The sequence below is a fragment of the Odontesthes bonariensis genome, chromosome 5, assembly GCF_027942865.1.
Source record: "Odontesthes bonariensis isolate fOdoBon6 chromosome 5, fOdoBon6.hap1, whole genome shotgun sequence".
Classification (NCBI taxonomy): Eukaryota; Metazoa; Chordata; class Actinopteri; order Atheriniformes; family Atherinopsidae; genus Odontesthes; species Odontesthes bonariensis.
Window position 1 is genome coordinate 33,430,031 of NC_134510.1, and position 13,422 is coordinate 33,443,452.

The 13,422-nt window shown below is 39.3% G+C and overlaps 1 protein-coding gene across 1 annotated transcript; it reads left to right on the plus strand.

Moving 5' to 3' along the window:
• The first annotated feature begins 578 nt into the window (after positions 1 to 578).
• On the plus strand, positions 579 to 7,846 carry LOC142380864 (cortexin-3). The gene is made up of 2 exons (XM_075466810.1): positions 579 to 823; positions 5,877 to 7,846. Exon 2 carries the CDS (start codon positions 5,954 to 5,956, stop codon positions 6,203 to 6,205), a length of 252 nt encoding a protein of 83 aa, XP_075322925.1. The 5' UTR covers positions 579 to 823; positions 5,877 to 5,953; the 3' UTR covers positions 6,206 to 7,846.
• Positions 7,847 to 13,422: the final 5,576 nt, after the last annotated feature.

The window sequence follows — 13,422 nt, forward strand, 5'->3', positions numbered from 1 at the left end:
CTGACCCCTCCATGTACTGTCACGTCCTCCCAGATCTCTGGAGGAATTTGTGTCTGTTAGGGCAAGACTGCAAAGACTCAGCGACAAAATACTAAATGTTTTCTGATTTTGATGTGTGTCACACCCTAACTTCGTTCTTTTACTGAACATATAACCAAATTCAGCAGCTACTAATCAGCATTAAGACTAAGATTAGCTTTATTTGTCATGCATACATGCATACACATGAAATTTGTCCTCCGCTTTTAACCCATCCAGGTTATAAATAATCGTATTATTTTTGCACTCATTTGGCTCAATAACCATATGTTTTCTAGAAAAAAAAACTGTGATAACAAATTGGACTTAAAGTATTCGTAATAATAACACTTTAATTCTTTAATTTAATGTGTGTTTTAGTCATATTAGTGATTATGATTCAATTTTCATAACAAGAGGGCCACACCTTTCCCTCATTCGCTTGCAGTCAATATAACCTACCTGGATGATTGCTATGGCAACAGGTTGCCAGTAGCGACGGGGTACATCCCCGAGCTTCTGTGTGTGTGTGTGTGGGAAAGAGAGGCGTGTCAGGATGGGAAGGGGGGGTGAACAGCCGAGCAGTGAGGGTGAGGTCTGCCGGGCTCAGTCAGCATAGACAGAAAAACATATCTACTGCGTGGCTGTTTTCTGCCATGAATTCGGGAGTCCCGCGGTGTGCCAGGACGCGCCTGTTCGTTGCTCCTCTTCTTTGGGCAAAATATCCTGAAAACTGAACAGTCGGATCCACCGGAATGGAGACCTGCTGCTGACCGAGACTCCCGAGCTCCCCAGATAACAACAGGTTAGTGTTCAGACTCAGTCACTCTCACCTGCGGCCGACGCGCACGCGGTCACGCTCAGATCCTGTCATATGGGACAGTTTCTTTAAACGCGTTCATTTCATGGCTTCATTGTTTTTGTGGGTTTCTTTGTTTGTTTGTTTTTTGGCGCTGTAAAAGTGTAGAGGAAAAAGACACTATGGGCACGCGTCTTTGATGCATTCACGTGCGCGGTGAGGAGTTCAGCTGACGAATAACAGCTGGTTTATTGCAACACGGCCAGTTTAATGTAAATATATAGAGAGAGACATGATGGAGGGTCATCACTTTACACTGAAATTATTATCGAGACTTCCCCTGGGTGAGTCTACTTATTATCACAGTTACATTACACGCATTTAGATGTGTCTGGTGGAATAAATTAGACCACATAAGAATGATAACCCATGTTAGGCTAATATCAGCACGCTTTTGCAATTATTCATTTATTATGTGCATGTGGTTGAATCCTGGGTATTTTTAGTGCATCTTGTGCTTGTATTTCTTTGCATAAAAGATGTAACATAAGCTATACAGAAATTCCAGTTGCAACTAATACATTTGAACTATAAAATAAATATCAGACCTTTAATTGTTTTTTTCAGTTTCTTATATTTTGAAATTTCTTGCAGTTTCCCTGGGTTTTATATTGAGTGTTGTATGGGTGTTGGCTTATAAAGATTCATACACAAACAGCATGTTAATGAAATGCACCAATGCAGCTGAAGTACCGATGTAAAAAAGAAGAATTAGAGAAATAACATAAAATAAATGGAGAAAATAATTTTTTTTTCATATATATAATAATAAAACGTTTTAGTTGAGAGCTCTATTATGCTGTATTTCTATGCTAAACCAATCAGTGATGGTCATTTTTGAGTAATCTTTGCAATAAAGTACATTTTGTACTGTGAAATGACTGAAAACATGTTTAATTATATACTCTTTTTCAATTTTTCATTAAGTCGTAACCATTTAAAAGTCACACACTGAGCCTGCAGATTACAACAACATTTCTAATATAACCTGCTCCTTTTCTAAATTTGGCTCAGCATCCCTGTTACACTCAGTCCGTTTTGCAGTTTTTATTCTTGGAAACTGAAGAAGCTGTATCTGCTATCCACCCTATAACACTCTCACTGTTGTGCTGCTGAACCTAAATAAGTTGTTTACTTACATTGTTTCTAAAATCGGATTTATTGTAGTGTCTTTGTCTTTGTCATCTTGAGGCTTTTTCAGGACGGCAGAAGCAATTATATCTCCTGACGTGTAGCTGCTGATGAACAGAGACGGATAATGAGACCATTTTTTCTTAAAAAGCGTCTCCTTTCAAAGCGAGAATCTCTTTTATAAGTTGTCACTGGGAGCTTAAATGTTTAGCGTATCTCTCTGAAATGCTGTCAAGAAAAGCTGCTAACTTAGCGCTTAGTCATGGAACTGCTGATAATATAAATGTTGGGAGGCTTTGAAGCGCATTGCATAACCTTGTAACAAATAGGAGAGTGGTTTCTGGCGTGAAGTGCTAATACTGTGTAACCTGACTGTGAGATTATGATTTGCCAGTAAACATTGATGGAATGTCATCGGACAAAGAAAAACAACCCAGTTCCTTATAATTTTTCTCAGAAAGGCCAATGATTCAGTGCTGTGAAATATCATTTCTGAGTTTTAAGTGTGATGGATTACAGGCTGCTGATCAGCGAGGCAGGGCTGAAGGCTGCTCTCTCTGTCGCTTTTGTGAGCTGTGGATAGATCTTTTTTTTTCCTTTAAGGCAGAAAGAAACTGCTCTTTTGCTCCTCTTGTCACTTTGAGTCGTCTCATATCGCATTCAGCCTTTCTCCCAAGTTATTGTCAGTGTCTGAGACAGCTCTTCACGCTTACTGAAGCAAAACAGAAGGACATAACCCAAAAAAGATTGGGGTTTATGTTATGCAAATGTCTCTCTGAGACAGTTGTTAATCTGATAAAAAAAAATTTATATATAATTATGAATAAGAAAAAGTGAAGAAAAAAGGCAAAGTTTTTTCTCACAGAACCTGTTCTTATTTTCTTTGTTTTAGATGTATTTAATTTTACTTGGGAAAACTAGAGCCTGGCTACAGTGGAGTCCATCTATAGTCCCTCAGTCACAATTCTGTCTAAATTCTCCCATCTGGAAGAAAAAAGCTGGCAAATGGTAAAATGACCTAATTTCTCATCACACACAAATTATAATTTTACACTTTCTAATTTAACTTCATTCTGCTGCATCCACCATAAAACGGAGTAAATAACATCACCCCCAGAAGACAAATCCAAGGGATTGCATAACGCTTAAGAAGACAGGAGAGCAGAAACAGCATGTTTCTTTATGGTTAAACTGAGTACAACAAAAGACAATGATGTGATTTTTTTTTTAGCTACAAAATGACTGTTATTAATTTTAAGAGGTCATATGCCAAATGATTTTGTAACCCCTAACTGTTGCTCTCCTGATTGAATTTTGTTTTATTGCAAGAATTAAGCCAGTGGTGGATAGGATTAATGCAGATCTCATAAGCAAGAAAAAAAAAAAGAATACCAACTCTGTACTTTTGACCATGAATAAACAAATTTCAGTTTGAGTTATCTCATAGATATGAATATATAAATATACATATCTTGTAGATAAACAACTTTGCCTGTCGTGCTTCTGGGGTGGGCAGATGAAATTTGAGACTGGTTTGTAGCAATAAGTCTCGGTGAGTTTGCTCAGCTAGAGAAACAACATCAGTCTCACGAGCTGTTCTGGAATTGATAAATTTACCCTGGGCCCTGTCTATAGAACAGCAGTACAACTGTCCTCTCCTTCTAATTTATTGTGTTAGGCCCTTGTTGTCAGAACAAATGAATCACACAGCTGCGGGACAGTTTTGTTTGAAGAAAAAAATTGTTTTTTTTGGTTAGTTTTGCTTATGTAACTACATCCAATGAACCAGCCTACCCCAACCATCTGTGTCTACTGTGGGAGATGTACTCAGACAAGGTTAGAATCAAGCCTTTAAAATAATAGCAGTTTGTATGCTGTATTGTCCATTCACATAAAAAATTCTGTCTTGGTTACTTCGATCTATATAAAAGATTAATTTAGCCTCTGGGTATGAGAAGTGAAGCCCCTTCAAGGGATATTCTGTCTTTTTTATTTTGTGGTTATTTCTTTAATATAGGTACTAATTGATAGTCAGTCTCTTATTTGCAGTAGACACAGTCAGAGCGTTCTCAGTTTAGAGAAGCTGATGGGCAAATCTAAAACAACTCCAACCTCACAAATATATAGCTGTTAGAGCTATATTTAGTTTTACCTCAAACCTCACTTTGTCCTCAGACAGGTATTCACATTGGCACTATATTTTCTGAACTGGTGTCACAGTACAAGTAGCCACTGACTGGTGGGAAGAGAAGAGCTTTCACCATTTTAGATTTGGAGACGTCCACCACATTTGTTGTTATTTTTGTTTCCCCTGGACGTAAAAAGCTCTTGTTTCTGGTGAGGATAACTGCTTCTTTGACTCAGATACATCCTTTAGCAGTGTAGCATAAACTATCATCCTCTGTCGGCACTGCGCAGCCAAGTTAATGGAAGTTTTTCTTTGTGTTCGCGACAAGATCTTTTCAAATTTGTTTCGCTATACAGTGACTCAAGTACCCGTCCTTAAACCTAACTCGTCACATACTAACGCTTAGTCTAACTCACTTTTGACGGGAAAGGTTTTCCTGATTTGTAAATGTAACAGTCACGGTACAAAGCACTATGGCAATGTGGACGTTGTCACAAAGCTATCCATTATAAAATGTATTTATTTGTGTATTTCAGCACCTACCCATGATGTTTTACTGTTTCCAGGATTCCATGTCATCAAATCTTGTAGGCAGTTAAAAGCTCCTGGCTATTTAACAACCATCTCAGTTTCTCAACTGCTGTCAGCGTAGGGGTTAACTGACAGAGGGACCGATGACCTGTTTAATTTTGTGTTTTTAATACAATGACGGACTCTTTCCTTGCCAAAGAGGGGCATGATTTGGAAGGACCCATTTTATAGAGAAATCATCCTTGATGTTGAGAAGCACCTTATGTTACTAGCGCTATAGAAGGAAGCCTTTTCTGCTGCCATTTACTATTGGTGTATCTGTTGTGTCACTTACCATCTCAGAGGGTAACTGACAATTTGCAGCTGTAAAGCAATTCCCCACATATTAGAAAATGACATTACTGGGAGGAAAAGAGCAGAATGTGATGAGTTGGGAATAAAAACGTGTTGGAATCCACACACCAAAGGGTGACATCGCAGCAGTTGTATCCATCTTTTACGTCTACAGTCTAGATTTTCCATTCGAGTGCCACAACATGATTAAGTAATGAAGCAGAGCTCACACGACGCCCATTTGTGTTACAGTTGATGTTAACCTTTAGTGACATTGATTGAATTTGTGTGAAATTAGCTCAAACCGGTTGTGTTTCTAAATCCCTGGAATTTTGGAGCCCTGTGGTAGCTATCCGCCTAATCTGTTTAGTAATCAGTCCTTCATCAGCCTGATTTAAAACTATCTGTATTTATGCTTTATTCATGTAACCTTGTGTGAGGAAAAATTCATTTTTTCTTATGCAAGACTCCAAGTCTCTGAGATTCTTTTTTCCACTGAATATAAATTGTTGGTGCGTATTGGCTGCATGAGTGTAACTCACAAGGCAAGGTCAGAAATTTCATAATATGGGGCTGTATAATGATACCAGTGATAAATCTACCTCCAGAGCAGCACCTCCTTCAATAAATGTTACATAACAAAAACTCCAAAGTTAATTCTAACCCCCTTAGCTGCTGATATGTGTGGCCAAAGGAGTCCCTCAAGATTTTGCATACTCACTGAGGCGGCTTTCTGCCTGAAGATACAAAAATATCCCTTCTGTCTGCATAAATTGATGAAATCTGAGAATATATTTTGTTATATTTGTTTACTGTTTCAGCTCTATATCCCCAGAGGCCATGACCTTTAATCCATCTATTTGGATTTTCACACAGGTCCTATCCACTGAGCACATCTTCCCTTCAGAGATATTTCAAAAAACGACAAAGAGCTGGAGCCGAGACGATCAAGCATGGATGTGCCCAGGATGGCTGAGGGCCTCTTCAGCAGCACGCTGTCCTCGTCGGGAGGAGGCCATCATGTGCCTTCCTACCTGACGCTGGAGCAGAAGGCCGCCTTCGTCTTTGTGTTGCTGCTCTTCATTTTTCTGGCCCTGCTTATCGTGCGCTGTTTCCGCATCCTGCTTGACCCCTACCGCAGTATGCCCTCATCCAACTGGACAGATCATACCGAGAAAGACACTTTTGATTACCGTATCGTCTGAGGAGCCCTTAGGTTGCACAAGTTAGAAATAATCCTTAGATAAATTGACTTATTTGATTCTCAGAACAGATGACTGCTGATTCACCAGGAAAGTAACAGCTCTCAGAAATACTTCTGAAAGTTCAGACTGAAGATAAATTTGACAGCATATAGTTGTCGAAACCAATTCAACAGCCTCTCCCTGCCAAATCAAAAAAAATTGTCAATCATAACTATGACATGAAGATAAGAGAAAAACTTAAATAAACTACTCACTGATATGATGCACCAGAGCCAGAGCAGGTTCACCCTCCCTTTCCCCGCCATCAGTTCTCGTGTGGACTACCTCACTCCTCCTCCATCCCATGTCTGGGGGTGTTTCTCACTTCTCACACAGGGTCCAATATCTTTCGAGATACAAGCCAGATGGATTAAAACAGTGTTTACATCTTATCATGTTTACTTACATTCTAGATTTTTATTGATAATGTAGACAATCAGTGTTTAAAATAGTTAAAGAATACAGTTTGAGTCACTGAAGTTGTTGAGCTCTTTTGTTTTATAGTATTTTGTCTTAATTTGTGGAGAGTTCTGAATGACTTTGTTAGAAGAGGAGATTAATGCCTTATGTCTTTGTAAGATATTACGTCACGGTCTTAACTTTCTAGACAGGAAGGAAAGGTGGTAAAAAAAAAAAAGACTTGTTTAAGGGTCACGAAGCAGGTTTCACAATCAAGGAGAAGATAACTGCAGTGGAAAAGCTCCCTTTAATGTTTAGCAACAGCTCGAGCAGACAAATGCCAGCAGTGAGTAACTAACTGTTCTGTTTGTCCTGTCAGTGGTGAAGAGGCCTTTAGCGTCTTTAGATGTCAACAACCAAGAGGTATCGAAGAAAAAACGTTTACTGTGCTGTACTGTGTGATTTAAGACAAAAATGTTAAGATTAATTATTTTAGAAAAATGAGAGAAAATGGGTTAATCTTTAAATGTGTGTGTTTGAGGATGTGGTGGCCATTTAAGAAAGGAAAAAAAAGAGAAACAGCATTTTACTGCCTGCAGATGGTATATTGACAGTTGGTATGCCATATCTGCAGAATGTTGATGTGGAAGATGATGAAGCATTTTCACATCAAACCCTTTACAAACTGATGTTGTGGCTCTTTTGTTGGGCAACTTTTCAACTGTGCGCCTTATAGTGTAGATTGTTTACAGTATCGTAGGTAGCAAAGACACTAGAAACACTATCACAACAGTGTCTTTGCTCTTCACCGATGTCATACAACCTCTTAAAAATAAAGAATAAAAAACATCCGAAATATAAATATATTTTTCCTGGTCTTATCCCTGCCAGGGCATGTACTGTGACCCTTTTGGCGATATGTGATGTTCTTGTGATCTGCTGTGGCCTTTTACTGCATAATGCAGATGTTGCAATGTTGTGCTGAGGTGGTGTTTTTTTTTCCTCTTTCTTTTTTCTTTTTCCTGCATGTGTCTCCTGCAGAGTATCCTGTCTGTGCATGATGAACGGTGAAGTGCTTGAATCCTGATGTTGTAGCAGTGGGTCAGTTGCTCAAGCAGCTTTTTCCCTATCTGTCCTGGAGCCTATTGTTTCGATCTGTTTTCCCCATTTGAGCCGCTATTCTTTTGTAATAAAAATGATCACAGTGCTCAACTGCCTTTTTAATGTGTTTTATTTCATCAGATACACCCACCAAGCGGTAAAAGTGGCAGGTGTTAAAGACAAACAAATAAAATGGATGAGAAATTGGTTCCTCCAATCCTTCTTGACCTTTACAAGATGGCAGTATGTGCTGGAGGCCCGAGCATTCTTTTCCATTTTATCAGTGACTGGCAGTGGTGGCCGGCAGGTGTCTTGATTGGTTTTCTATGAACACAGACACACTAGTCTCTAGGCATCATACTTATAGTGGCTTTTTGAGCCAAGAGCCATCAGAACTCCCCAGAATAACAATCTTCCCTCTAATATACATGCTCAATGTGTGGGTGTGAAATAATCTATTGCACAACAAACTGTAATTTCTTACACGTAAAATTTGGATGGATGGATTTTTTTTTTAAGCATCTGTTGTGTTACTTCATAATTCTGCTGACATCATACTTCCACTTGTTTTTTATTTATTCATTTTCTGGGAGGGCAGAGGAGCGGATCAGAATTTTAAGTGAGACTTGATCCAACAGAGAAGGAAAGTGCAGTCCATGCATTTTGGATTGTTATGTAAAAGACAGCCAGCGTCTGTACTGAAGCCTTTTCATAGATTGTGTGTTTGAAAGTCAAGCTCGTGATGTGAATTTCATCCACGCCTAATAACTGCTGGTGATATTATACCAGAGATAAAGACGTTTCATGTGTTTCCACAGACCCCAGTTTTTGGCACAATGCATACACGGGCTGTTAGTAGAGAAGACTTGAATGTAAGAGAAAGATTTGAGCAATAAGGAGATCCACCCTTCGTAAATAACTGACAGCTGACTTTACAGTTGAACGCAATACAGTCATCAGTCCTCGCACAATCTCAGCTTACTCAAAAATAGTTTTTAGCATCACCCCAGGGGTTTGAAATCTGTACCATTTTAAGCGATACCCAAAATAGAGTTTTATCATTTGGGACTGAAAGCTCTCATTTTGTGTCCCTGAAATCTCATTAGCTCATGCCAGACAAAGATTAAGATCCAATCTAAACACACCCCAACACAGCAAGCAGGAGCGGCAGGAGGAAACATTAGCCATTATAGATCAATAGCACAGTCATGCTTTATGCAACATGACTCACATTAAAGAAAGCCACTGATAATTAAATTATTTTCATTCTCTGCTGTGCACACTCAGAGGCATTACGCCAAATTTATTCCCTCCCAAATGGCCCATTTCACCATTTTGCATCCATTTAATTTAATGGTCTATGAACAGGTTGAAAGGGATTGTTCCCCTATGAATGTGGGTGGCTATACAAGATGACATAAGGAAAGGAGTATTGATAATGCACAATTGATTTCGCTGTGATTCCTTTTCATTTTAAAAGCCGATGACTTTTCCGTAATCTTTTTCACTGAAAGGGTTCATAGAACATTGGTTGGAAAGAAAAGAAGATCCCTGCAGCATTTCACAAAGAAGCTTTATGTTGAGACACAGATGCATATATATTTTTTAATAAATACACAGCTTGTTGGTAAAAGGTAGACACATGTGGATCTTATTGTTCTAATTAAAAAAAAACAGTGACCTCTTGAGCAAAGCAATTTATAGATCCCTGCTTACAAAACAAGCTTTCTTTGTCTTCAAGAATAGTTCTCCAGGCTTTTTGAAGGATATTTCAAAGTTCTTTTTTAGACGTTGCCTGTTTTTCGTTCTGTTCTCTGTTGAAACGATCCCACACTGCTTCAGTAATGTTGAGGTCTGGGCTGTGGAGAGGATTCATCAATTTGTAAGACCAATTACAACTTCAGTCCAGTTATTGTGACATTTGGCACACACCAGCTTTTTCTTCCTCTTTTCCTTCCTCTAGAATGGTTTCTTGACAGTTACTCTTCCATGGAGACCATTACATAGACAGTAGATGGATGAAGGCCCAGACACATCTCTCCTGTGTCAGGTCTTTCATGGATATTTTTCAATATCTTATGGACATCACTTTAAGATCCTGTTAATCTGATGCATACATTTGATGTATGTCTGCAACATGTGACTTCAGCGAGTCTTGAAACGTTCCCAAATATAATCTACTGATTCATGTGCATTAACCTATTTTGATCTCGACATGTTGTAAAATATCTAAGTTGGTCCACAAAAAAATATGAAGCAATGACGTGATGATGTTGCATGTCATGATATCAGCACTGTCCCCTCACAGGTTCCTGCTTTGAGTCCCAGGATGGACCATTCTGTGTGGAGTTTGCATGTTCTCTCCTTGCATGTGCTGTTCTCCCTGGGTACTCCAGCTTCCTCCCACCATCCAAAATGTGATGTTGTTTGTCTTGTTTGTGTTGGCCCTGTTATGGACTGGTGACCTGTCCAAGGTGCCTCTAACCCAATAGCAGCTGGGATAGACTCCAGCCCGCCGCTGGATAATTCCACTCTGAGCTGGCATCTAAACATAACAGTTCCCTGCAAATCTGTGTGTCTCACTAAATATATTTCCAGACTTACAGGGCTCAAAACAAAGGGACAGGGTTGTGTTTCTTTATGGTGGAATTTTTGAGGGTATTCGTTACAGACGCCAAAATATGTACTCTCAAGTACATCCATCCATCCATCCATTATCTATACCGCTGAATCCGTCGATCGGGTCGCGGGTGGGCTGGAGCCTATCCCAGCAGTCAATGGGCGAGAGGCGGGGTACACCCTGGACAGGCCGCCAGTCCATCGCAGGGCCACATAGAGACATACGAGACAAACAACCATGCACGCTCACACTCACTCCTAAGGACAATTTAGAGATGCCAATCAACCTAACATGCATGATTTTTTGGACAGTGGGAGGAAGCCGGAGTACCCGGAGAGAACCCACGCATACACGGGGAGAACATGCAAACTCCACACAGAAAGGCCCCAGCTGGGTGTTGAACCTGGAACCTTCTTGCTGTGAGGCGACGGTGCTAACCACCACACCACCGTGCAGCCCCTCTCAAGTACAAACAAAGCTATTTTATTTTCGTAATTTGTCCCCTTCAAAGACACAATGTCCATCTCATGATGGTTCTGGAGGAAAACTCAGGGCATCACTACCTGGATAGTATGAATATCAAAAGTTTATGACTCATTATAGAGTGCTGGCACAGTCTGAATAAAAGAGCAAAAGTCAAAAATGCAATAAAATGCTTTTAGTCTATTGGAGTGCATTAATCATCTTTGTGAGAGCCTCCGATAAAAACAAATGAGGAAGGAAACAAGTTTAACTTTTGCAAAGGTGATCCTGAAAATGAAAATGAGAGTGGCTGAGCCTCTCGGGCAGGTGGTTTGGAGCCTTAGACTCCTGACAGATGAGGTGTTGTCTCTTCTGGTCTCTCAAGGACAGCCTGACGGCTCCCGCCAGGTGACTCCGGGCTATGTGAACACCCATACAGCATTCAGAGCTCCATTACATGGCAAAGACCCAGGACATGAAGAGCTGATAAGGCTAAAATATGACATCGGTGTAGTCTGTGTGAGAGGAATAAAACCAGGGAGATGTGACCCTGTCTCCTGCGTGTTGATAGAAGTCTGAAGCTGCTCTGTCAGATTCATGTCAGCTGCAATCTGCTTTAGTCCTCAGAGTAAATCAGAGGGAGACAGCTGCTTACGAACGCACAGCACGTCGAATACCAGCACTCTCTCCCACTGAGACATTTTCTGCCCATATTCAAAGGTTTTTCTCCCAGAGAATGGGAGTGCTGTTTTTCAGTACGTAGGCTAACCGTTGTAACCACTGCAATAACAGTCATTACCACAGTGATCAGTTCTTTGCTCAGACAGCTTGGAAGATAAATGCTTTACATCACAAGCTACAATGAGAATATATCTTAAATATGCATGAGTCAAGACTGTGAAGTGAAAATAAAAAAGAGATTCCAGATTATTAAACATTATCATTAAAAAGTTCTTCCTTTTTTCACATTAAAAACTAATACCAGTAAATGAAAAGTTGATGCGAACATTAAGCTGTGCCAAATGACCTCGCTGTTGATGCAGTCTGAGTTTTCAGTCATACTAAGACCATCTTTTTAATTTCATAACATTACCTTTTTAGGAATCCAGGACTATGGAAGAAATATTTGGTCTGTTTCCAACAATTTTGCACTTTAACAAAACTTGGGGATTTACAGGAGACATAATGACTGGAGCCAAATTTACTCAAGTTTTTTTTTAAAGGCATTTACCTGTGTAGCTTGGATGGTCTCTGATGACAATTCAGTTGTGAGAGAAATAAGAGGAATTAAAATCAGCAACCAATGCAGCATGTGTTAAAGCTGGAGTGCTGGACTTCTACATAAGTGAACATACAGATATCTTCAAGCTTGCCAAAGAAGTTCAGACACTACTAATTAAGGCTATTTTGGCAAAGTAAAATTAGAAATATAGTGGAATCCTAAATTTATGTCAATGAAAGGGGAACAGAAAGTTAAGTGAAGCAACTACATTGACAGATGTAGAGTAGGCTACAATAAAGATAAGTGTTGCAGAGCCTAAAAAACACAGAAAGTATCAAAGAAAGTTTGATGCTCCAGATAAAAAAAACTAAGACATGAAAGGAAGGACTGTAGTTTAGAATAAACACTGAATGACAATAAGAACAAACTAACCATCCTAAAAACAATGTGAAGGAATGCATTGTATAGTACAGCTTATACTCATATACTCTGCCGAGAATTGGTTCTTCATTTCTTTCTCCGAACCCCTACGGACTTAAGTAGATTTCCTCTTATCTTTTTGATTTCACCAGTCCAATACTGACATAACTAAAACCCAACTCAGTTTTATTTTCTGAGACTGGAAGTGAAGACTGCCAGAAATCTTCAGCATTTGGGTTGAAAAAAAAACTTTATATATCCCAAATTTTCTACTTAATCAAATATTTCTTTTTGTTTTTATGAATTTAAGACATTACTTTTTATTTCTACAATAGAAGAATGCCTAAAATCATTTTCACACATGTGTTTCAGTCCTGAAACTTTAAAAATATGTTTTGGAGATGCAGCATGTGTAAATGCGAATGTCTGCAACATTCCCTTTGAATTTCCTGACATTTTCCAACTCTCATGGTAGTAAAATGTCCAGATGTTTACAGAGTGAGATTACGGTAAACGTAGCAGTTAACATTTTGGGGCATTTACCACAAATGTATATGTATTGTCATGATTTGTGTGTTCTGTTCATTTCATTTAATCTTTGGTTTCTTTTTTGATCAGTTTGCTTTTGATCCTTGTTTTTCTGTCCTGTATTTAGATTCTGATCATTATTCTTAGATTCTTCAGTTCCCTCCTATTCTGGTTCGCAGCTCCATTTCCACACCTGCTTCCGTGTTAACTAATTACAGCTGCGGTCACTTCCTCATCAGGTTCACTCTGTATATATTCCCTCTGGTTTCCTTCAGTCCTTCCCAGATGCTCACCATATCACCTTTTTGTTATTCTCAGCCACTCGGGTTCTTGTTTGTGTCCCCACTCTCAGTCCTGGTTTCCGTGTTTGTTCCTTGGTTTTATTTTTCACAGCTGGTTTTTAGGTATCCTGGGTTGTCTGTGCTT

Coding starts and splice junctions, on each gene's coding strand:
- LOC142380864 (XM_075466810.1), top strand. CDS start 5,954: ATGGATGTGCCCAGGATGGCTGAGGGCCTCTTCAGCAGCACGCTGTCC.